The following is a 26,764-nucleotide window of genomic DNA, read 5'->3' as shown; positions in this document are numbered from 1 at the left end:
GAGGTTGGCTTGTTTAGCCTAACCAAAAGAAGGCTGAGGGGAGGTATCATGATGTCTATAAACACATCAAAGGGATAAATACCAAGGACGGAGAGGAGTTATTTAAGTTCAGTGTGAATGTGGACACAAGAACAAATGGATATAAACTGGCCATCAACAAGTTTAGGCTTGCAATTAGAATGAGGTTTCTAACCATCAGAGGAGTGAAGTTCTGGAACAGCCTTCCAAGGAGAGTAGTGGAGGCAAAAAACCTAACTGGCTTTAAAACCGAGCTTGATACATTTATGGAGAGGATGGTCTGATGAGACTGTCTACAACAGCATGCAGCCCATCTGCAATTGCTAGCAGCAAATATCTCTGATGGCCGGTGATGAGATGGTAAATGGGGAGGCCTCTGAGTTATTACAGAGAATTCTTTCCCAGACGTCTGGCTGGTGGGTCTTGCCCACATGCTCAGGGTCTAACTGATTGCCATATTTGTGGTTGGGAAGGAATGTTCCCGTGGGTCAGATTGGTAGAGTCCCGGAGTGGGGTGGGGGTTTCACCGTCCTGTGTAGCATTAAGCACAGATCACTTGCAGGTTTAAACTAGTGTAAATGGTGGATTCTCTGTAACTTTAAGTCTTTAAATCCTGATTTGAGGACTTCAGTAACTCAGCCAGTGGTTATGGGTCTATTACAGGTGTGGGTGGATGAGGTTCTGTGGCCTACAACATGCAGGAGGTCATACTAGGTGATCATGATGGTCCCTTCTGGCCTTAAAATCTGAGTCTCTAACTGATGCTGGGGAATTCACAGTGCAGGCAGGAAACTGCAGCCTGGAAATATCCTGTTCAGGAGCAAGAGAGACAAACGTTTCCTCCCAGGAAATGTGATGGCTGGGCAGCCAGAAGTCTGAGAGTGGGTGCTCTGGGTCGTAGGCAGAATACTGGTTCAGCTGCCCTGATGTGACAGTAAGCACCACCTCAAGGCAGGTCTTGTAAAGAGCTGAGCATATTATCAAATTTTAGCAAATAATAAATGATAGGTATTTTTATAATATTGTGTGTTTTATAATGGGTTTCTATTGCAGTAATGTAAATTCATATTCAGATCCCTGTTGTGACAATGTTTGGTTTCAAACAAATTATTTTTACAGGAAGCTGAAAACTAGACAGCCTTTCCTTGAAATAACAGTAAAAAACAGTGGGAAAAAACCCACAAATTTGGTCTCATTTGCATCAGCAAAGAAAAAAATGATGTGAGCATCTTTCCAAACTTCTTCAAACATATGCACTGCACTATTCTTCAGTATTTGTACAATTTATCAGAACACCTATTTTTCCCTAATTCCTGATGAACATTTATTCTCCAGAAGCCTTGCAGGACCCTTTAAGGGAGTCAGGCATCTGAAAAAATGCTGACTCTATGCAGCAAGGCTCCCTTTCCAGGCAGTTGGTGACAGCTAGCAAGAGTAAGCCAACTTGCTTCATGCCCTGCCAAGAAAGAATGTCCATGCTGCAGTAAAGCAGCGAGTGTGGAAACCAACAGATATAATGTGATAAGGAGCAGTGTGAATTTATATGTAGGCAAGCCAGATCCTCTGTAGCTTAGTGATGAATAAAGTGGAAGGAATGCTGTTATATCTGTGTTTCCACATGGTGTTATTTCTAGTTAGCCTACTCTTTCACATCACTCAGACCACCAGAATCCCTATCCAATGTAACGAGCTGCTTGTCTACTGCTATCCGACCCAGATAAGAATTTACATTGGACAAGAAAGATATTACAGAAGCACTTAGCTTAAGAAAATCAATATTTCCTATAATTTGCCATATAATTATTTAGATGCTTTAAAAGGAAAGTTTCACCCATTTTGAGACTTGTAGTACTTGAAAATTCATAGGTTAAGAAGCACTTCTCACCATACAGAAATTTATTTGATAAAATGTTTCTAAACTGCAGTTCATATTTCTGAGCAGCCTGTAGGAAGCAGCCAGCTTGCTGAAAAGTTACATCATTTTTGTTCGCTGGCAGCATGGGAAACCCAATGCAAGGCTGTGTGAACTAGGTTTCATTTTGCTTTAACAATGATACAATCCTTTAAAGAGATATAGTAAAAATGACAATAATAGGCCTGGTTCTCCATTCTGCTAAAGCAGCTTTACACTGGTGTTATCAAGTGAAAGCAATGGAGCTACACTGGTATAAAACTGATGCAACACAGAAGAGCATCAGATTCTTATTCTTGTTACCACCTTAAATTATTATAACGGAAAGAAACTGTAAAAATATCATTTTCACTATCTATTATGTTTGTTTAGGTTTTGTGAACAGTCAAATTAGATGAGTCAGTTTCACTGTATTTTTTTTCATCGTGCCACTTTCTGGTTTTCATGAAGTAACACAGTTCTGTTGCATTTGGATTCATAGCACTGCAGAGGAATACAAACACACACACAAACAAATCATTGTTTGCTTTAATTGCAGGTGAATATTAAGGTTTTGTAAAACATTAGGGCTCCTCCAATCCTTCATTGTGATTGTGCACAGGTTGACTGCTACTCCTGCATGAAGCTCCATGCTCTGCGTAGGCACAGCAGTTATTCTGTGCACATCACAATGCAGGATTGAAGCCGGGGTTAGTAATTTTTTTTCTCTTTTTTACACAAAACTTAAAGTTTGGGCATAAGTTGTTTGATTATATTTTTTTTAAAGTATGTCAAAGTGCTCACTTAAAAAGCATTACCATTCATTGAGAGATTATTAAATCAGTAGTGAGGCAGGATGAAGACTTTTTTGCACTCTATTCACATGCCCCCCGCCCCACGCACCTACTGTCAGTATCACAAACAACACTCAGAATCTGATTTGGCCACTGTTCTTCACATGGAGTAGTACTTACGCATGTGAGGAGTCAAGAAGAGCTGGAGTACTCAAAACCTCTAAATATGGAGTCACTCTTATTCTGGCACCTCAACAGAAATAGAGGTGCTAAAATTTAAGTACTCAAGCTTGTAAATTTTGGTCTTAGTCTTTTGTGAACCCAGTTCTTAATACCATGTTGCTTCCCTAGCAGCCTCAGGCCCTAATACCAGGAGGCTCAGTCTAGAATGCTAAGATATATGCAAACAAAGCACACATTCAATTTGTTAGGAATTTTGCTACTGGAAAGGATGGGAGCAAGGGAATGTGTTTTGTTTAAATCTGTTTAATTTTTTATTGTTCTGCTCCATTTTAGCTCTGTGTCTACTTTATCATACCTGGATGGACCTCATAATATATAAAGGAATTTCAGACTGATTTACAAGAAAAAACTCCTTGGGCCTTTTTAAAAAAATACCTACTGGATAAATACAACACACCAGTAAACTACTGTTAAAATTAGCAGTGAAGTTCCACCATTTATTCCACTAAAGGAAATGAAGGCTGGGGCTTGACTGTAACTACTAACTACACTGGCAGGAATGAAACTCATCACCTAAAGTTCTGCAAACAAATGTTACACATAGGCCATGGTCTTTCACCTTCTTTCACCATGGATGGACCACTGAGCCTGTGTGGAGCCCCCCTGACTTCCTGTGTCCTAGATGTTTAAATGTGAGACACACACACACATTAAAAACTGCAGCCCCTATCCTGTACTGAGAACCATGTGAGTGGAATTCTACACCCATGCAGAGCCTCAATGAAGTTGGTGGGTCCTGCGTGATTGCAGGTTTCTTAATGCAGGATCAGACTCCAGAGAGAAATGATATAACCAAAGTGAATAAGATATTGCAACCCACTGCCTATTAAATTCAACACTTACTACCTACTAGTAGGGAAAACAATTCTATTCTAATGCCCCAAACGCAAGAAAGGTACAAGAAAAATGTCCTCAAATTATCATAAAGCACTTCACATCAAAAACAAGGGAGAAAAACTCTACACTGATTATTTGGGTAATTGCATTAAAATATTAATGTTCTGAAAAATATGTTTGCAATTTTTTTTTACGCAAAACCTAAAGTTTGGCATAAACAGTTTGACATTATTATCAATAAGAAAACCTGTATAATGCTGCCAGAGAGGAAAGAGCAAAAATTGCCATAAACTATATAAAAACCTGCCATCAGATGAGAAACTTATGATAATTAATGGACACAAAAGTTAAATCTTCAAATTCTCTTACCATGGAAAAAAACCTGGATGAACATTTTCTATATACTGGTGTTATCTTTTATACAGCTCCATAAGCAGACATGGTGCTTATTAGACGTAATAATAATGATAGCTATACCAGATCTCAGGCTTTAAGTATTTGCAGGGTCAAACAAGCTTGACAACATAGCACACCACAGTGTTGGGAGGGATATTATTTATGGAACGCCATAGGTGTGCGGCAAGTTATAGGCAATGGAGATGGGAGGTCGAGGGCTAAATAATGCAAATACACTTTCCTCCACTCTCCATGGGAGTTTAAAATGAGGTAATGTTTGCAGCATGGCCTTGGCTGCTCTCCCTGGAGGGGTATCTGACTGGCTGAGTTTTATTGGCTAAAACAGTCTCAGAGAGTCACTGTCCTAGCCACGTGTGCCCTGGGGTAGCCAGCAGGATTCTTTGCTAGTAGTCCCCTGTCATAAATATAAAGGGAAGGGTAACCACCTTTCTGTATACAGTGCTATAAAATCCCTCCTGGCCAGAGGCAACATTCTGCTACCTGTAAAGGGTTAAGAAGCTCAGCTAACCTGGCTGGCACCTGACCCAAAGGATCAATAAGGGGATAAGATACTTTCAAATCTTGGGGGGGTGGGGGAAAGGCTTTTGTGTGTGCTCTTTGTTTATGTGTTGTTCTCTCTTGAGACTGAGAGAGGCCAGACAGAAATCCATCTTCTCCAACCCATCCTAATCCAAGTCTCCAATATTGCAAAACAGTATAGGTAAGCCAGGCAAGGCGGATTAGTTTATCTTTTGTTTTATGTGAATTTTCCCTGTGTTAAGAGGGAGGTTTATTCCTGTTTTCTGTAATTTTAAGGTTTTGCCCAGAGCGGGATCCTCTGTGTTTTGAATCTGAATACCTTGTAAAGTATTTTCCATCCGATTTTACAGAGATAATTTTTACCTGTCTTTTTTTTTTTTTTAATAAAATCCTTCTTTTAAGAACCTGACTGATTTTTCCATTGTTCCAAGATCCAGGGGTTTGGGTCTTTGATGATTTTTGTAACCAGTTGGTTAGGACATTATTCTCAAGCCTCCCCAGGAAAGGGGATGTGTAGGGCTTGGGGGGATATTCTGGGGGGAAGATGTCTCCAAGTGGTCTCTTTCCCTGTTCTTGGTGGTGGCAGCATACTGTTCAAGGACAAGGCAAAGTTTGTACCTTGGGGAAGTTTTTAACCTAAGTTGGTAAGAATAAGTTTAGGGGGTCTTTCATGTGGGTCCCTACATCTGTACCCTAGAGTTCAGAGTGGGGAAGGAACCCTGACATGGTGGCAGAGTGGTGGGATCATATTGAACCAGAGATCATTTTGAACCAGAAGCACATACCTGAAGAGGTTTTGGTTTTTTAAGCTGAGAGCAGCTAGAGGGTTTTCTGTCTATTTGCCTGGAGACAGAGGTGTTAGTTTTTTTACAAAGGGATCTTTCTTTTTTGAGCTGGAGTTTTCTCTACCTAAAGACAGGGTAGTTAACCTCCTGCAGGGAAATTCACAAGTTTTTTTTTTCCCCTAACTCTTGGGTATAGCTAGAGTTAAGCACAAGAAAGCAGGAAAATGACTACCAGTGAAGCAGCTTATAAACTAGAGCTGGCCAGATTCGAAGCTGAAGAGAAACAAAAAGAGCATGATAGACAGATGGCCTTAAGACGCTTGGAGATGGAGGCAGAAAAAGCCAGAGTGGAGGCAGAGGAAACTGTCCACAAGGGAGCTATGGAGGCAGAAAAAGCCATGGTGGAGGCAGAGGAAACTGCCCACAAGAGAGCTGTGGAGGAGAAAGAAAAAGAGAGGAAGCATGCACTGGAGATGGAGAAGGCAAGGGCTCAGCAGAATATACCAACCAACCCTAGCAATCCTTCTCCAGGTCCCGCTTCCCATCCCAGAAAGTTCCCCACCTACAAGGCAGGCAATGATACCAAGGCCTTCTCAGAAAACTTTGGAAGGGCCTGCCTTGGGTACAGCATCTCTACAGACCAGTATATGGTAGAGCTGCAGCCGCAGCTCAGTGGACCCTTAGTAGAGGTGGCAGCTGAAATGCCTAAGGAACACATGAACAGTTATGAACTTTTTAAAACCCAGGCAAGAGTCAGAATGGGGCTAACACCTGAGCATTCCCATCGGCGGTTCAGAGCCCTAAGGTGGAAACCAGATGTGTCATTTACCCGACATGCCTACCACATTGAGGAACATTGGGATGCCTGGATATCAGGAGCAAGTGTTAAATCTCCAGAAGAGTTGCCCTTCCTAATGCAAATGGAGCAGTTCTTAGAGGGTGTTCCTGAGGAAACAGAAAGGTACATCTTAGATGGGAAGCCCAAACTGTAATCGCGGCGGGGGAGATTGGAGCCAAATGGGTGGAGGTAGCAGAAAAGAAAAAAACTAGTAGCAGTTGGAGTGAATATCAGAAGGGGCAACCCGAAACAAAACCCTATCACCGGGGGCAACTCAAGGCCCCACCTACATCCCAAGGAAAACTCCAGACACCTTATCGTCCCACCACACCATTCTCCAGCAACCCACCTCGCCCCACTGACCAGTCAACTGGGCGATGTTTTAAATGTAATGAGCTGGGGCATGTGAAGGCCAATTGCCCCAAGAACCCCAACAGATTACAGTTCATTGCACCGGGATCACAACAAAGGTCCTCAGGCCCAGATGCCTCCCAGATACCGTTAGAGCGAAGGGAAACTGTGAGTGTGGGCAGGAAGAAGCTTACAGCGTGGAGGGACACTGGAGCACAGGTGTCAGCTATCCATCAATCCTTAGTGGACCCCAACTTAATCAACCCAGAGGTGCAAGTGACGATTCGACCCTTCAAGTCCAACTCTTTCGATTTGCCAACAGCCAAGTTGCCTGCCCAGTAGAAGGGCTGGTCAGGAATATGGACTTTTGCAGTCTATGATGATTATCCCATTCCCATGCGGCTGCGGGAAGACTTGGCCAACCAGGTAAAGCTGGCCAAGAGGGTGGGAATGGTCACCTGCAGCCAGACTAAGCAAGCTTCCACACCTATCCCTGTTCCTGAGCCTTCCACCAGGGCCCCATCTGTGTTACCAGAGACCCAGATGGAGGTGGTGGAACCAGATCCCCTGCCAACGACTGCAACGGCCATAGTGGATCCAGTCCCAGAGACACAGCCAAAGCCAGTCCCTGAACCAAAACTGGCAAAGCAACCAGCACCAGAACCATTGCCAGCACTGAGTCCAGCGCTTGCAACCCCGTCTACAGCTCCAACACCGTCTACAGCTCCAACACCAGAGGGCACCACCAAGCCTCCACTGGCAGCAGCAGCAGATGACCCTACACAAGAGGCTCAGCCAGAGCCTGAAATACCCCATAGTGTACCAGCGGAGAGCGGTTCACCATCAACGGAAACAGCCCCATCACCTGCATCGCTTCCAGAGGGACCAAGCCCAGGTCCACAATCCAGTGAGGACCTGATGTCTCCAGCATCAAGGGAACAGTTCCAGGCTGAACAGGAAGCAGATGAAAGCCTCCAGAGAGCTTGGATGGAGGCATGGAGCAACCCACCACCTCTCAACTCTTCTAATCGATCCCGGTTTGTTTTAGAAAGAGGACTTTTATACGAGGAAACTCCTTCTGGTGGGCACCAGGAAAACTGGCATCCTCAGAGACAGTTGGTAGTTCCAACTAAGTACCGGGAAAAGCTCTTGAGCTTAGCCCACGATCATCCTAGTGGCCATGCTGTGGTGAACAGGACCAAAGACCGTTTGGGGAGGTCCTTCCACTGGGAGGGAATGGACAAGGATGTTTCTGCCTATGTCCGATCTTGTGAGGTATGCCAAAGAGTGTAAAAACCCCAAGACCAGGTCAAAGCCCCTCTCTAGCCACTCCCCATCATTCAGATTCAATTTCAGCGAGTAGCTGTGGATATTCTGGGTCCTTTTCTGAAAAAGACACCCAGAGGAAAGCAGTACATACTGACTTTCATGGATTTTGCCACCTGATGGCTGAAAGCAGTAGCTCTAAGCAACACCAGGGCTAAAAGTGTGTGCCGTGCACTAGCAGACATTTTTGCCAGGGTAGGTTGGCCCTCCGACATCCTCACAGATGCAGGGACTAATTTCCTGGCAGAAACTATGGAAAGCCTTTGGGAAGCTCAAGGGGTAAATCACTTGGTTGCCACCCCTTACCACCATCAAACAAATGGCATGGTGGAGAAGTTTAATGGAACTTTGGGGGCCATGATACGTAAATTCATAAATGAGCACTCCAATGATTGGGACCTAGTGTTGCAGCAGTTGTTTTTGCCTACAGAGCTGTACCACATTCCAGTTTAGGGTTTTCCCCATTTGAACTTGTATATGGCGGTGAGGTTAAGGGGCCATTACAGTTGGTGAAGCAGCAATGGGAGGGGTTTACACCTTCTCCAGGAACTAACATTTTGCACTTTGTAACCAACCTACAAAACACCCTCTGAACCTCTTTAGCCCATGCTAAAGAAAACCTAAAGGATGCTCAAAAAGAGCAAAAAGCCTGGTATGATAAACATGTCAGAGAGCGGTACTTCAAAGTAGGGGACCAGGTCATGGTCTTAAAGGTGCTCCAGGCCCATAAAATGGAAGCGTCATGGGAGGGGCCATTCACGGTCCAAGAGCTGTTAATTATCTCATAGCATTCCCCACCTCAAACCGAAAGCCTAAGGTGTACCATATTAATTCTTTAAAGCTCTTTTATTCCAGAGAATTAAAGGTTTGTCAGTTTACAGCCCAGTGAGGAGATGACGCTGAGTGGCCTGAAGGTGTCTACTATGAAGGGAAAAGTGATGGTGGCATGGAAGAGGTGAACCTCTCCATGACCCTTGGGCGTATGCAGCGACAGCAGATCCAGGAGCTGTGCACTAGCTACGCGCCGATGTTCTCAGCCACCCCAAGACTGACTGAGCGGGCGTACCACTCCATTGACACAGGTAATGCTCACCCAATTAAAGCCCAACCTTACCGAGTGTCTCCTCAAGCTAAAATTGCTATAGAACGGGAGATCCAAGATATGCTACAGATGGGTATAATCTGCCCCTCTGGCAGTGCATGGGCATCTCCAGTGGTTCTAGTTCCCAAACCAGATGGGGAGATACGTTTTTGCGTGGACTACCATAAGCTAAATGCTGTAACTCGCCCAGACAACTATCCAATGCCACGCACAGATGAACTGTTGGAGAAACTGGGATGGGCCAAGTTCATCTCTACCTTGGACAAAACCAAGGGGTACTGGCAGGTACCACTAGATGAATCCGCCAAGGAAAGGTCAGCCTTCATCACACATGTCGGGCTGTATGAATTTAATGTGCTCCCTTTCGGGCTGCAGAATGCACCCGCCACCTTCCAAAAATTTGTAGATGGTCTCCTAGCGGGATTGGGAGAATATGCAGTCGCCTACCTTGACAATGTGGTCATATTTTCGGATTCCTGGGCAGAACACCTGGAACATCTACAAAAAGTCTTTGAGCACGTAAGGGAGGCAGGACTAACTGTTAAGGCTAAGAAGTGTCAAATAGGCCTAAACAGACTTGGACACAAGGTGGGTCAAGGAACTATCAACCCCCTACAGGCCAAAGTGGATGCTATCCAAAAGTGGCCTGTCCCAAAGTCAAAGAAACAGGTCCAATCCTTCTTAGGCTTGGCTGGATATTACAGGTGATTTGTACCGCAATACAGCCAAATCGCCGTCCCACTGACAGACCTAACCAAAAAGAAACAGCCAAATGCAGTTCAGTGGACTGAAGAGTGTCAGAAGGCCTTTAACCAGCTTAAAGCAACACTCACGTCTGACCATGTGCTAAGGGACTCAGACTTTGACAAACCGTTCCTACTAACCACAGATGCGTCCAAGCGTGGCGTGGGAGCAGTCTTAATGCAGGAAGGACCAAATCAAGAGTTCCATCCTGTTGTGTTTCTCAGCAAGAAGCTGTTTGAGAGGGAAAGCCACTGGTCAATCAGTGAAAAGGAAGGTTATGCCATTGTCTACGCTCTGGAAAAGCTACGCCCATACATTTAGGGACAGCATTTCCACCTGCAAACCGACCATGCTGCGCTACAGTGGCTTCATACCACCAAGGGAAATAACAAAAAACTTATTCGGTGGAGTTTAGCTCTCCAAGATTTTGATTTTGACATACAACACATTTCAGGAGCTTCTAACAAAGTGGCTGATGCACTCTCCCATGAAAATTTCCCAGAATCAACTGGTCCAAATCGTCCTTAAGATGTGGGAAATATTGTTAGTCTTTATGCAGTTAGTAGTTTATTTAGAGATGCATGTGTTTTATTAACTCTGTTTTCCCCTAGAGCTCCAGGAAGAAATCACAGCCAGTGTTTCACCCTATCTGTGATTTGGGGGGGCGTGTCATAAATATAAAGGGAAAGGTAACCACCTTTCTGTATACAGTGCTATAAAATCCCTCCCAGCCAGAGGCAACATCCTGTTACCTGTAAAGGGTTAAGAAGCTCAGCTAACCTGGCTGGCACCTGACCCAAAGGACCAATAAGGGGACAAGATACTTTCAAATCTTGAGAGGGGCGGGGGAAGGTTTTTGTGTGTGCTATTTGTTTATGTGTTCTCTCTTGGGACTGAGAGAGGCCAGACAGAAATCCATCTTCTCCAACCCATCCTAATCCAAGTCTCCAATATTGCAACCAGTATAGGTAAGCCAGGCAAGGCGGATTAGTTTATCTTTTAGAGTAACAGCCATGTTAGTCTGTATTCGCAAAAAGAAAAGGAGTACTTGTGGCACCTTAGAGACTAACCAATTTATTTGAGCATAAGCTTTCGTGAGCTACAGCTCACTTCATCGGATGCATACTGTGGAAAGTGTAGAAGATCTTTTTATATACACACAAAGCATGAAAAAATACCTCCTCCCACCCCACTCTCCTGCTTCCCAGAAGTCTCCTACTACAGGACAGGCCTAATAAAGAAAATAACAGAACGCCACTAGCCGTCACCTTCAGCCCCCAACTAAAACCCCTCCAACGCATTATTAAGGATCTACAACCTATCCTGAAGGATGACCCAACACTCTCAAAAATCTTGGGAGACAGGCCAGTCCTTGCCTACAGACAGCCCCCCAACCTGAAGCAAATACTCACCAGCAACCACATACCACACAACAGAACCACTAACCCAGGAACCTATCCTTGCAACAAAGCCCGTTGCCAACTGTGCCCACATATCTATTCAGGGGACACCATCACAGGGCCTAATAACATCAGCCACACTATCAGAGGCTCGTTCACCTGCACATCCACCAATGTGATATATGCCATCATGTGCCAGCAATGCCCCTCTGCCATGTACATTGGTCAAACTGGACAGTCTCTACGTAAAAGAATAAATGAACACAAATCAGATGTCAAGAATTATAACATTCATAAACCAGTCGGAGAACACTTCAATCTCTCTGGTCACGCGATTACAGACATGAAAGTTGTGATATTACAACAAAAAAACTTCAAATCCAGACTCCAACGAGAAACTGTTGAATTGGAATTCATTTGCAAATTGGATACAATTAACTTAGGCTTGAATAGAGACTGGGAGTGGCTAAGTCATTATGCAAGGTAACCTATTTCCCCTTGTTTTTTCCTACACCCCCCGCCCCCACGTTCTTGTTAAACCCTGGATTTGTGCTGGAAATGGCCCACCTTGATTATCATACACATTGTAAGGAGAGTGGTCACTTTAGATAAGCTATTACCAGCAGGAGAGTGGGTTTGTGGGGGGGGGGGGGGTGAGAAAACCTGGATTTGTGCTGGAAATGGCCCAACTTGATTATCATACACATTGTAAGGAGAGTGATCACTTTAGATAAGCTATTACCAGCAGGAGAGTGGGGTGGGAGGAGGTATTTTTTCATGCTTTGTGTGTATATAAAAAGATCTTCTACACTTTCCACAGTATGCATCCGATGAAGTGAGCTGTAGCTCACGAAAGCTTATGCTCAAATAAATTGGTTAGTCTCTAAGGTGCCACAAGTACTCCTTTTCTTTTAGTTTATCTTTTGTTTTATGTGAATTTTCCCTGTGTTAAGAGGGAGGTTTATTCCTGTTTTCTGTAACTTTAAGGTTTTGCCCAGAGCGGGATCCTCTGTGTTTTGAATCTGAATACCTTGTAAAGTATTTTGCATTCTGATTTTACACAGATGATTTTTACCTGTCTTTTTTTTTTAATAAAATCCTTCTTTTAAGAACCTGATTTTTCCATTGTTTCAAGATCCAGGGGTTTGGGTCTTTAATGATTTTTGTAACCAGTTGGTTAGGATATTATTCTTAAGCCTCCCAAGGGAAGGGTGTGTGTAGGGCTTGGGGGGGATATTTTGGGGGAAAGACGTCTCCATGAGGTCTCTTTCCCTGTTCTTTGTTTAAAACGCTTGGTGGCGGCCGCATACTCTTCAAGGACAAGGCAAAGTTTGTACCTTGGAGAAGTTTTTAACCTAAGCTGGTAAAAATAAGCTTAGGGGGGTCTTTCATGCGAGTCCCCACATCTGTACCCTAGAGTTCAGAGTGGGGAAAGAACCCTGACACTAAGGACGTGTGGGTCACCGAGCGAGCTGCCACCCGTGGGATACTGGGGGGTGACTGGAGGAGAGGGTAGGGAGGGCGAGGGTGGAGGAGGGTTTGCAGGGGCGGGTGCAGGAGTAGGGTGGGGGCAGAGGACACGCAGCAGCGAGGGGTGGCTAGGCAGGCTGCGGGGGGGTGGGGTTCTGCGTGGTGGCTGAGAAAGAGAGAGGCTGCGAAGTGGGGGGGGAGTCACAGCGCTGGGGATTCTGGTTGCCGGGACTGGCCGCATGTGCAGAGGAAGGAGATGGGCGCCCTGGCAGGGGCGGGGCGCTCCCCGCTACCCTGGCCGCGCAGCGCCGCTCCCGGGGGCGGCTGCAGTAGCGCCGGGCCGCGGGCGGTGTCGCTGTGGGCTGGCTGGCAGTGCAGCGGGCAGCTCCCCGCTTTCCCGGCGAGCGCGGCTCAGAGCCTGCGCCCTGCAGCCCGGCCCAGGCGGTGCGTCTCGGCCGGCCCCGCCCCCTCCCCTCTTCCCTTCGCAGGCAGCGGCGGGGTGGGAGGCGGCGGCCGCGGCGATGGCGGACAGCGCCAGCGAGAGCGACACGGACGGCGCGGGAGGCAGCGGCGTGGCGCCGGCGGGCTGCGCGGCGGGCCCCGGCGCCGGGGGCGGCAAGGCGGGCGGCATCGTGATCTCGCCGTTCCGGCTGGAGGAGCTGACGAACCGGCTGGCCTCGCTGCAGCAGGAGAACAAGGTGCTGAAGATCGAGCTGGAGACCTACAAGCTGAAGTGCAAAGCGCTGCAGGAGGAGAACCGCGACCTGCGCAAGGCCAGCGTCACCATCGTGAGTGCCGGCTCGGCGAGGGGGCTGCGGCGCGGTGCGTTAGGCAGGGCCATGCCTGCCCCCGCCGGCCCTGGAGGGAGGCGCCCGGCTTCCAGGCGCCGCTGGGCCGGGCGGCTTTCCCGCGTCGCTTTGAAGGGGGGACCCGCCTGCTGGGGAGGGTCCCCGCTTCTTGGGTGGCTTGCGGTGGGGTTGCTGGGTTCCCCCAGAGACGACCCCTGGGCATCCCCTCGCTCGGTGGCTGGCCTTGCCCGCCCTGCCAATGGCGCGGGGTCCTGAGGCGCTCTCCGCCGCGGAGGTGGGGGTGTAATTACCAGAAAGAAGGTGCTGGAGCAATGCACGAGCTGGTGACGGGAAAGCGACCCAGAGGCTCTGGGGTGGGAAGTTTCTGGGGGGAGAACTCCGTGATCTCGGAAACTCCCAGCGCTTTGCACTAGGAAGGGCTCTGCCCAGGAGCCGGGGGGGTCGGGCACCGTGTCTGCGCCCCACTCGGTGAGGACCACAGATGGAGGAGGTCAGGCTCTTCCCTGACAGGCTTTCGTTGCTGTTTCTCTGCAGCTTGCCAGCTCCTTATAGAAGGGAGTAAACATTGAGCGCACCTGTCTGGCAGTTGGGGTAAAAGCGTTGGCGGTGCTGCAGTGTGTTTGGGTTGGGTCCCTAGATGTCTGACACAATTGGAAATAGTTTAGTAAAGGTTTAACATCCTGTATGCTGATAAGGGCCTGGGGGAACTACTACAATACCTGAATCTGTTGGCACAGAACTGGGTTTAAAATACTGGGTTTTAATAGCAGGGTTTGTTGCTGTTGCAGCTCAAAGAAGTTTCCTCGTGCCAAACCTTTCAAGTAAAATGGATCTAATCATAACACATTCAGAGCTGTCTAAGTCTTAATGTATTCTTGCATAAATGGAACATTTTTGTTCTTTCTCTCTTAAATGCTTGCAGAAAAATTTAACTCAGGCGAAGTCTTTCAAAATGGGTGCCATATGAATTAGTTTATTTAAAATATTTTCCTATTTTAATGTTCTTTACTGTATGAAAACTAGAGTAGAAAACGAGAATGAGCTATAATCAGACTCCTTTAAGATTCTATACTTTCTGTCTTTTGTTTTATAGTGTTTCTGAGGTATTGTAAATACTGCACTTGGTTACGGCCCTGATCCTGCCATTGGATCTGTGCCAGCATAAGGTAATCTGGATGGGGGCCTAAAATTTGCAGCTCGATGAGAAAACATGCTGATTTCCTCACCATGGCTAATGAAGTACAGTTGCTTACTTCTGTGCTAATAGATGGGTTCTGATCTATATGGCTTTATTTGGTAATTGATAATTAACATGCAAGTTTATTAAAATAAATGAATATTTTACAGGAAGTAAGCATTCTGGGATTTATGTAGAACGAATATAGACATTCCATAAAGTCACTCATAGTAAAGAATGGTGTTGAATGGACTGGAAGACAGTTCATTTAAGGATACATAATTTATGGATACACTCAGTACATCTTCAGTTCACACTCCTCATCTGAGAAGACAAGGGGTAAGAAAATATGCAGGTTACCATTACGGTATTTTAGTCCCTTAGAGACTAACACATTTATTTGACCATAAGCTTTCATGAGCTACAGCTCACTTCATCGGATGCATACAGATCACTTCATTGGATGCAGCTCATGAAAGCTTATGCTCAGATAAATTCGTTAGTCTCTAAGGTACCACAAATCTTCCTTTTCTTTTTGCGGATACAGACTAACATGACTGCTACTCTGAAACCAGTATTTTATTCGTATTTTTAGTGTGCACACTACCCATTTTACATGAATAGATTGGATGGAAACTCATTTAAATTATGGCTGAAAAGTTGATTTGTAAAAATAGTCTTTAAAATAAGACTGTTTAGCATCATTGTTGCAGGTGTAGAAACACAGGATTAAAAAGTGTGCCAGTATTAAAAAATGCCCCTAGATACAAGGACAGTTATTGTAAATTTTGTCAATTTAAAACTGTGAGAAACACATTGCCTTAGCCTATGTGAGGAAGGGTCATTAATTTATGAACATTTAGGAGGATAATTAGAACTCTGTCTGCATCATGAATTATAGGATTAGGTAATCCTGAGTAAAAAAAATATGTAAATATGGTTAACATGCAGCTGCTCTAGTTTTCCATTGTTTTAGAGTTCAGGTGCTTTTAGGTGAATAGTGGTTGTTATGGTAGTTAGAATTTCATTATCAAAACTAATATGCAAGCATATTGTTTTATAGTCATGAGCAAAATTCTGTGGCATAAATAACCCTACATACTTGTATTCATTGAAATTTGGTCTTGGCTCTGCACACCTTTACTTAGGTGAATAGTCACATTGATATGCAGGATGAGTCTCTTAGAGTGCAAATGCTCGTAACTGTCCTTTATGATCTTTTATCCATGTCAGGCCTAGCAAATTCTTAGCTTTATTACAAATATATTACCAATAACTTGGCTACCCAATTTGCTTTTTACTATTGGTGGTAGGAGTATATAGACTGTTAGGTTTGGTGGCTAAGAAAAGGAATCTGGAACTCCTCAAGAGAAACCTCTCTCCTAATAGCCATTTGAATGTCCAGCAGGATGTCTGCAGGAAAAGTGCATGAAATCGAATACAGTAGTATTTTGGTGCTATATTTGTCATCCTTGACTAATCAGGGAAATATACAGTTCTGTTATTACTTTACAAGAGGCATATGCCATGTTTTTATTAAATTAAATAGCATAGTATCTTCTGGCCCAGAAATGAAGGCTGAGAGATCTTATCAGAGACTTTCTTTTTGCCATTTACAGTGAGATATACTCAGCATGGTTTCAAAAATATACTTGCTTGTGTGTAATTTCTAAAGATAACATTAGATTTTTGCACTCATTTCCAAAATTTATACTCTGGGGTTTTCTTTGGGGACTGAATGCATTTGCTATTAATCAGATGTTAATTTATAAACAGGTGCTATTTTTGTTCAGATCTAAAATCCAGAAGTGAAGTTTATTTTAAAAAACTCAGAAGAATAGAGAAAAGTACAACATATCTATGGCAACCTGTGGGCATACCAGAAAATCTAACCTCTTCAGAAGGATCTCTGTACAGTTAGCTCTTACAGTGGGTTCAGTCAGAAATGCTTGGCAGTTTAGAACTCTGAAAATAGAATGTGACATATTGATGAGCACAAAGGGGCGAAGTAGAGTGCAGTCACTTGTTTGAAATAGTTGCTGAAATATAGAAAAGAGAGATGATTAGGAAAATAAAATCAGCAAGGAGAGAGTGGAGGCCCTGGAGAACTGTTCACAATTTCTCTGTCAAATAGAAGTATATATTTGTAATTTATGGGAGTGCAACAGGACTAGAATTATAGGTCATTTACCATTTCTAAAGTCAACTTCTTGCTCTTTTGACATTTTCAGCCTATAAGTATTAAAGGTGTCAATTAATATGTATTTTTTAAATATATTGTAATAGTGTCTTAGATCATCAGAAAACATAACTTTATAACTAGGGCCCTACCAAATTCACAACCGTGAAAAACGTGTCATGGACTGTGAAATCTGGTTTTCCCCCATGAAATCTGTATAGTATAAGGTAAACGTATACAAAAGACCAGATTTCACGGGGGAATACAGCATTTCTCACACTGTGGTCCTGACCCAAAAGGGGGCTGTAGGAGGTGGTGTTGCTTGGTTATTGTAGGGCTGCTAGCAAGGCACCCTGCTCTGAAGGCAGCTCCCCACCAGCAGCAGTGCAGAAGTAAGGGTGGCAATACCATACTATGCCACCCTTTCTTCTGCGTTGCTGCCTTCAGAGCTAGGCGGCCAGAGAGTGATGACTGCTGGCCAAGGGCCCAGCTCTGAAGGCAGCACAGAAGTAAGGGTAGCAATACTGTGATCCCCCTACAATAACCTTACAACCCTCCCACAACCCCCTTTTGAGTCAGGACTCCTACAGTTACAACACTGTGAAATTTCAGATTTAAATATCTAAAATTAATGAAATTTACTATTTTTAAAATCCTGTGACCAGGAAATTGACCAAAATGGACTGTGCATTTGGTAGGGCTCTATTTATAACTTGTCAGGACTTTAAACCATCATTAGTATAAACATATTTGCATTCCAGATATTGTCCTATTACTCAATATAAAAATGATTGGAGATCACTTTTCTCTGGCCTTGAAAAGGTTTAAGTGAGAGCTGATTGAGGGCAGGTATAAATAACTGTTTAGTTGGGGAGGTGTGTAAGGGGAAACAGTTGTTCTACTTTGCTTGTCATTTACTCTGCTTTTTACTAGTACAATATAGCTTTTTGTATTTACTCCCTCACAACTCAACCGAAGTTCATTGTTGGTCTCGTACAGAAGTTGTAAATGTATGTAACATGTTTATTTCCTATTATAGAAATGATGGTGATGTTACAAATCAGCTTTGATTTCATCACAGGGCAAAGATGAGCTGAGGAGAATGCCCATTTGTGTACAGCTAAAGTATGGAGATGCAATTGTTTTAAATGAACACAAAAGTATATAGATGAATGCGAGTCTTCCCAGCATGTGGTTTCTTATCAAGGACCCTTACAACACACACTGATTTGTACTCTAGTGTGTTAGCATTGCAGACACTTCAAAATTGTATTTCAGTTACTTAGTTCTCTGTGCGGTTTCATCTTTAAATGTTGACAACTTTCTCCTTTCGTTTTCTTTTTGGCAAACCTTTATTTTTCCCCCTTAATAAGGCTGGCTTTTGTTAGTCTTTGTATTTGTGCCCCATTATCACTGAATTCAGCATGAATGCAAACAGCTTTTGGAATTGTTTTAAAGCTTGCTGCAGTGTAGCAAAGGAGTGCTTGCTTTCTCTCCTTTGTGTGTGTGAACTTCTTGGTGGCAGAGGGGTGAATTTGAAAATGGATATTTTGTGCAAAAAGCCTGTATTAAAGTGTGTTTCTACATGGAATAGTCAGTCTGGGGGAAAAAGGCATTAATATTTCATAAAAAGAAAAGGAGTACTTGTGGCACCTTAGAGACTAACAAATTTATTTGAGCATAAGCTTTCATGTTTGCGTGTTTACTGATTCCATATCAAATTTGGTAAAATATGTAACTACAAAGATTTCTTTGATTGTCAGGCCTGCAAATTAAGTTTGGGCATTAAGTATTTTCTTCCTTATTGTCACCAATGATTGCACGCCAAATAGAGAATAATTTATACTTGTGCAACTGCTTCATCTTGAAATGGTCTTCATTCTTGCATAACCACATTGAAGGCCGTTGTTGGGATGTTTGAAGTTTGTGCTGTGTTTTAAAAACAAAGCACTGTACAGATGTGAAGTATTATCAGATTACATACAAAAACATTACATTAGGACAATGTTACATTTACAGTGTTACAAAGTCAATCACTAAGAAATTTCAGAAGTAAGTTGCTTAACCTTAATTTCATTCCCTTGTGCATATGCATTATGATAGTCTTTTACTACATCAGTACATACCATTTTTTCCACAAGATCCTTGCCTCATTCAGTACATTGGGTGCCTGGTACCACGGTAGATAAAAATAACGTCTTTAAAAATCTGTTTTTATTTAGATCATGGGTTTTTTTATTTAAACTTTTTAAAAATTAAATCAGATTGTGTTTTTACATTTTATAGTGTTACATTTCTCAAATGATTGTATTGTAACTTTTTTTAGTTTTCTAATTGGTACAATTTTACATTTTTTTCCTACTAAGAAGTTTCAAACTTAAAAAGACATGCCAAGGGCTTCATTAACTTCCTTACTGTGAGACCAACACCAACTAAAAAATTGATGAGCAAATAATTGTGCTATATTTGCAGTTAATATCACCTTCTATGGCTTGGACTTATATAAGGCAAGAAAGTGGGGGCAAGTAGCCATGTGAAATCATTTCCAGTCAGGATTTGCCTTGTAAAGTTAATGGGACTTGTGCTCCTAAGTCAGTTAAGTGCTTTTGAAATTCCTGCCCTTAGGTGCCTAATATGGACTTCTGTTTTTGAAAATTTGGGGATAGGTATAAAATGTTTACAGTAACTTTGTTAGTGTATTGAAAGCCTAAGCTTTTCATTAACACTGCAATAATTTTGTTTTATAGTGACAGACTGCATGCCACAGTAATGTTAAGAAAAATAATTTTAGTTCTTGATTCTGCAGCTATTTATGCACTTGCTTAACTTAAGTCAATGGGACTATTCATGTGAGTAAAGTTATGTACCTTCTTGTGTTTGCAGCATTAGGACCTTATTTTTCACTAATTTTTTTTTACTATAATAATTTTTTTCAATTTGTTAGATAAGATACCTTATAGGCAACTTTAATTCTGGCATTTCCTAACTTTTGAGTGCTTGAGATTGCAACCTTAACATTATTTTGACATAGCTTGTATAAATGTCACTTCTTAGCTTGTTTTAAAAAAGGTAAAATGAAAAAGCCCAAATATTTCAGTAATGGGTTTGGAACAATCAGATCCACAGCATAGACCTCTGCTGAATGAGCTAATGGAATAACCAGTAGTAAGCAGTTATACTCTGTAGGCCTGTCATTTGAAGGGGATGAGACACATGCTTTGCCAGTGGGTTTTACAGGTATTTGCTGACAGGGGAGTGTTAAGACTCAGGAATCCTGGATTCTATTTCAGGTTCTGGAGTGGTGTGTGTTTTAGTGGTTAGACTTTTCTTTCCTTCTGTTTCTTTACCTTCCTACCCTGTCGTTTCTCTGCTCTTCATACCTCTGTGTTTGAGTTTGGCTGCTTCCTCTACCTTGTCTGGATGCCAATAGGGGGAGCATGAAGAATGGAGGAGATTGAGTTCCCTTGTTCTTAGTTCTAGGGCCCAGTGCCACTGTTGCTCCCGGCAGCTGGGAAGAGCAGTTGAAGGAAAACTCCCTGCTCAGTATTGGGATGGAACGTGCTCGGCAGACACGAAGTTTGGAGAAATTTGCTGCCAGCCTCTAACAAACCTCTGCTGAGTGTGTTCAAATTTTCAGTGGCTCATAAGTTAAGCAAATTTGGGTGGATTTTCATGGGTAAAGCAAAATGCACTACAGAGATACTGCAGTTTCTCAACTGAACAGTTGGCATCAGCAAAACAACTTATTTTCCTCCAATCTCATGTTCATACTGTTTTTGCTGAAACTTTATAAATAGTCAGAGACAATTACCTGGCTAGTAAACTTTCAGCCCTAACAGTTGAGGTTAGCAAAGTTAATATTTCAGTTTACTATAAATACAACGCAAAATATGCTGTTAATATACTTTTTTTCTCTTCTAGAGTCTCTTCAACATTTGGGTTTAAAAAAAAAAAAAACAAAAATCTTTGCAGTTCACCTTAAGTGCATGAAGATTTGGGAGGGAAGGAAGAAGTAGGTAGGAGGAATCCAAAGGGGGGTGTTTAAGGAGTGGTGAGTAGAGTGGTGGTGGGGAAGGTACAAAGGAAGGAAAAGCTTCAGGAACTGTAACAGTGTTTCTGCCAGTCATCAGTGTCTGGAGGTGGACAAGTGGAGAATGAAGCCTAAAGTGGGAAACAATTTAGAGACTGGCTATTCTTTTTTTTTTTAATGGATAGTATTTGGAGCCCTATGTGCGAGGCTTAAGCTGTTCATTGAATTTTCGTTTCAAAATGAATGTCACATATACAAAATTAAAGAAATCTGAGATGTACCTGTAAGCCCAAATATTTTAATATGGTTTGTGTGAAAATGGGTTGGACCACTATTTTGTTCTGTTCGGCTCCTGCTGGGTGTAGGATAGGCTGTTCACAGTTTGAATCATTAGGGCTTAGTAGGCAGTCTTTTTGGAACATTTTTTTTCATCTGGCTGCAGTGTGGCTCAAATGGTAGCGTGTCTAGAGACATGACAAAGTCTTGAATATATTTGCAGAGTGGGGTGAATTGGTGAAAAATATATTTGGGGAAACTTTAGGTGTGAAATTACTAAGATAATGCAAAAGCTGAAGCAAAACTTTAGCACAAGTAATCAGCAAAATCTGTTCATTTTAGGGAAATGCCCATTTTATTAATACCGACTTTTGGGAGTCAGGGGTCAGACTTTGTGTATCATTAAGGAGCAGTAAATTATCAGTCACGATAGAACTGTCTAATCATTGAAATCTTTCAGAAAAAATGGATAAATATGCAAGAGAGATTTCATTTGTTCTTTTTTTACACTTGTCTCTGTTTAAGAAGTGTCTACAGAACTTGAATCCTAGGTAGAAGTATCCAAAGGAAAAAGGAAACTTAATAGTGAACTCTGTCAACTTTTTGGCCTTTAGGTTGCTGTGGTAAGAGTAATATTGTTACCTGCGTGGTTGGCCAACTTTCATAGATGGTAGAAAAGGGTGCATGCATTGTCGGTTTACGTTCAGTAGTGCTGACTAGCCTTTAGTGCATTAAGTTTCCAGAGGAAGACGTTGTCGAGATGTTGTGATAACACTTACTGTTTGACTGTATTATAGAAGTAAAATAGAAAAGCTTCAAGAACTGTAACAGTGTTTCTGTTAGAATATTGACAGTTTGTATACTAGATATTTATAACAAATAGACTGGTAGAAAATATTTTGCCATCATTTCCTCCCTGGCATCTTGACTTCCAGTGAAAATAACTTCAGCAGATATAAATTTGACAAGTTTCTGTTTTATATAGAATTTAATTCAAATTATTACAAATAAAAAAGCATTTAAACCTGTAGATCTTCAATCTTGGTGGGATTATTAGGATGGTACTTTGCAGTGCTATATCCAAGTAGTTCTTTTGCATTGAATTGAGAGGGATTTCTTTTGTTTGGGTTAGGGAAAACATGTTGTATGCACTGGGACTTTAATGCAGGTATTTGAGTTTCATATTATTCAAAATGTTGGGATTGAGTTACGTGAAATTTTTCTATTACTCTCTTCTTCTGTAGCTTCTAGTATTTGGTGTCAAGGTTACAAGGCAGATTGAGCCTTAGAACCGTTTTAGTCTCTCTCAGGCATACCACATAGTTGCAAGACCTGGTTTCCTGTCTGCCACTCTGGGTGAACCACACAGTCCTGCCATTCTGACTGGATCTCTGGGCTGCGGCTCACCCGGTTTCCCAACCATGTGAATGCAACAGGCCCATCTCGCTTTGGCACCAGTATGCCTCATCAGTCTGAGGAGCTGGGTTGTTAAAGTGACTCAAAACTGGCTTCTTCAAAATATAGCATGATTCATTCATTCACTCATAGGTACACAACTTGCAGAGTAAAGAGTAAAATAAATCAGGCGAGGTCTACATGCACGTTTCCCTATACATAACCTTTAATCTTTCCTTGTAGCTTTTGTATAGGCATGTCTACACTGTGAACTTACATTGGCAGAGCTAAGTCTCTCAGGGGTGTGAAAAATCCACATCCCTGTGGGATGTAGCTATGCGAGCCTAACTGCCGGTATAGATAGTGCTAGGTTGACACAATCCTTCCATTGATCTAGCTACTGCCTCTTGGGGAGGTGGTTTACCTACACCGGTAGAAGAAGCCCTCCCATTGATGTAAGTAGTGTCTACACTGAAGTGCTACAGCAGTGGCGCTGCTCTGCTGCAGCTGCTTAAGTGTAGACATACCCTATGTTTGTTAGCCCAGTTACCTCCATGTCTGGGTTGTGAGAAGCTGATTGCCCCTAACACAGTTGCTGCTGCTCTGTTGTCATCTTGCATGCCTGCTGGGGGTGTGTGTGTGTCTGTCTCTCTCTCTCTCTCTAAGGGCTTGTGTCTATACTTAAGATGCTGCGGCAGCACAGTGGTACTCCAGTGAAGGCATTGTGGCTTAGGTAGTCCACTGAGAGGTGGTAGCTAGGTTGATAGGAGAATAGTGTTGTCTACAGCAGGGGTTAGATTGTTTGGGGGGTTTGTTTTTTTTTCTTCACACCCCTGATCAGTATAGTTATACTGACCTAATTTCTTAGCGCAGACCAGGGCTAAGTATCTGGAAAACTCTCTTTATATTAGAGGCCCTGAGTGACTCCAAGAGTATAATTCTGAGCACCACCGCAGGCACCGAGAGTTCAAATCCAACCCATGGCAGAAATTTGGCCTGGGATGGAAGCAGGCAAATTGCTCTAATCTATCTCTGTCGAAGGGGAATTTTTATTTTGGGGGGAAATACCCACCCCTATCTGGGAATCTGCCCCTGCTTCAGACAGGCTTCTCCAGCCATGCCCCAGGTCTACGCAGTCCTCCCCGTTTCCAAACTGAGCCTCTCCCACACATACTCTGGTCAGCCCCCTCCCATAGGCGCTGACTCAGTGGGTGCTCTAGGGCTGGAGCACCTACAGAAAAAAAAATTAGTGGGTGCTTAGCGCTGGCTCCCTGCTCCCTCCCAGCACCTCTCACCCACCGCTGGATCAGCGGTTACGTGGCGTGCAGGAGGTGCTGGGATGGAGTGGCAGGAGCGGGGATGGGGTGGAACTGGGTGGGAAGAGGCAGTGCAGGGGGTGGGGCCTTGGGGGAAGGGGTGAAGTGGGGGCAGGAAGAGGTGGGACGGAGTAGGGATGGGAAGGGTGAGTGTGGGAGTTTGGGGGAAGAGGTCAGGTGGGGGCAGGGCCTGGGGTGGAGCAGGGAGGTGAGCACCCCTGGGGCCTGGAGGCAGCCAGCGCCTGTGCCCCCTCACCAAACCCACACTTGGGATATGTGTATCTTTACTATTTATTTTCTGGATTTTAGATGTTTAAATTTGTTACCTTCATTTTGCCCTCCCCCCAGATCCTAGCTCACATGGAAAGGCAAGGAGAGGGGCTCAGACGCTCCAAGAGCAGCAGGGTCCCCCAAGTCCCAAAACACATGGCAGGCAAGAAGAGAGGCTCAGACACTTTCAGAGGGGCAGGGTGCCCATAGATCCCAGAACACACACACGAGGAAAATTCAGGGATGACAGACCCCCGTACCACTAATCCCCCCAAATCCCTCTGCTATCCCTCCCACTTCCCCTAATCCCACCGCCCTCACCCGAGCCCTTCCAATCATTCCCTTTTATCCCACTCCCCATAATACCCCAATCCCTCACTACATACCCAAATCTTTCTTCCCCTGTTACCACCTACCTTTCATCCCTAATCATGCTCCCCTTCCTGTGGGCATTCATAAGTAATTTATTTTCTTTTAAAAACAGGCTTTACAAGCTATACCTGGGCAACCTTAACTTTGTGTTCCCACATTGTTTGCCTTTTAATCTAGTTTGAATCTTTCTCTGCTGAGCATAAAAACCACATTTGCAACTATCCAGGGAAGCGTGTTCTAGTTCTTGCTAGAAAGGTGCCATGTTTTTTCCTTTCTGGAGCAGGCAGAGCATTTGTTGGTTTAATACTAAACTTTAGGGGTTTTGTAAACGTGAAATGTGCTCTTTTTAATAGATGCACTGCCCACTTTCATCTCGGAAAGGGTCTGTCTGTATCTTTATTTTCATGCTTAGTTGTGGTTTGAAGTTGTGGTCTTCATTATAATGGGGTTTGAAATTTAGTGCTCATTTCAAAAGGTGTGGCTGGAATCTGTCCCCCTGGTACGGGGGAGACATGCATGTTTTGCAGACATACAACTTTTCATTGTCTGCTCTTTCATCCATCACCCTTACCCCACTTTAGTAATTATTAAACTCTTAATTTTCATGAGATCTAGGAGCAGATGCAGGCAAAGGCAGGACTTATGTTCATCAGTAGGTCATAAATTGAACGTTGTACTGCAAATGAGGTAATTGTAACTATGCAATATGGGTATAGCGACATGGTACTGCACACTGGGGAGGAAGATGACTGTTGCTACACATTGACCAAGTTTATGCAAAAGCATAATGTTTGCTTGGTTCATTCTCTTGTGTTGAATATCTTTCTGTTCACTTTTTAAAGATCAAGCAGGGTCCCTTTTTCTCTCTGCCACCTTGTTCAATTAGTGCTTGCTACCCAGTTCTTTTGCTCTCCCTGCCATTCTGTTATGTTCTGTGCACTGCAGACTGCAAGACGATGCCACTGAATTATTTTAATTTCACTCTGAATTATACAGAGTACAATAGAGTGGAATTTCAGGGAGAAACTGGAAGAGCACCAATATGCATAGGGTGAAGTGACTCTGCAGGACATTCTTTGATTTTGCTGGGAGAAAGCTAAATTCAACAGCAGAAATACAAGTACGTTTTTAGGGGAGGAAGACCAAAAACCAAGTTGAAGGTGCAGGAGAAAGGAGGGAAAACAGGGCAGAGCAAAATGCACAAATTGGACTTCAAAGAGGGAATAGCAGACTAAACAAATAGGATAGAGGGAAGAGAAACAAATGCAGGGTGTAAAGAAAAAGGACACTAAAAAGAGGAAAGCAGTTCCATTGGATTAAGGTAGAGAATATTAGTTTGGCCTTTTTCCCTGAGCTTGTAAGGTCTAGGAGCATCTCATGTTGTGTTCTCTTTAGTCAGACCCTTCTCGCTGGTTGAAGACATGAAGTTCTGGTTAGCTAAAGGGATCAGTGTGAAACTGGGCCTCGTAAGAAAAGGAAGTAAAATGGGTGACAGGGAATATGGAGAGAAGGGATCTTCCAAACAGCTCCCAAGGAAGAGGGTGAACCTCAGTGGGAGGGACTGAAACAAAGATGAGGTGAAGCAATAGAGAAACTATGTGAGGAGCAGGGAGGTACTGGTAGAAACCAGAAATAAGGTGATAGTAAAAAGAGATATAAGCTATCCATAGAAGGTGAGGAGCAGCTCATAAAAGAGAGAAGATTGCTTCATGTTAGGGTGCATGCTTAAATCGTATATTATCCTCCTCCCAAATCTCCTCCTTCCCGATAAGTTTGGAAATATTTGCAAGATTTATTTATTCTATAAAACTGTCCTGATATTTAGTGTTCCTGCTTATTGCTGCATAGTTAAAGACTTCCTGGAATTCTTTATTGTAGTTATTAATAATGATGCACACACAACATGATATTTAAAACTCCTGGTACATGAATAAATAACATTCACCCAGTGTTGTAGCGTGGCTTTCTATAGAAGGACTATGTGCGGTTTTTAATGAATCAGACATTAACCAATAACATTAAAAAAATGTTCATGCTCAGTGGGGTTCACTTTTTTCTGTCTGATTTCCTCATATAGTGAGACATGGGGATGAGATTTTTGCAGCCCACTTGGATCACCATTTCTTACTGTTTTTCAACTTGAAGACTGCAAAAGAGGAGATAAAGTAGCATTTTTAAAAATGGTGTGCTTGCTTTGCAAGTAGC

General features: G+C 43.3%; 1 protein-coding gene across 1 annotated transcript in view; it reads left to right on the top strand.

Moving 5' to 3' along the window:
* The first annotated feature begins 13,256 nt into the window (after nucleotides 1-13,256).
* CCDC6 (coiled-coil domain containing 6) overlaps nucleotides 13,257-26,764 on the top strand; it is a 71,250-nt gene continuing 57,742 nt past the window's right edge. The window contains exon 1 of the mRNA XM_074958827.1: nucleotides 13,257-13,523. Coding sequence (XP_074814928.1) covers nucleotides 13,257-13,523 — 267 coding nt within the window. The remainder of the gene's footprint in view (nucleotides 13,524-26,764) is intronic.

This window comes from Natator depressus, chromosome 7 (assembly GCF_965152275.1).
Source record: "Natator depressus isolate rNatDep1 chromosome 7, rNatDep2.hap1, whole genome shotgun sequence".
NCBI classification, from domain to species: Eukaryota; Metazoa; Chordata; order Testudines; family Cheloniidae; genus Natator; species Natator depressus.
The sequence above is the reverse complement of the archived record's forward strand: the minus strand, read 5'-3'. Positions and strand labels throughout refer to the sequence as shown.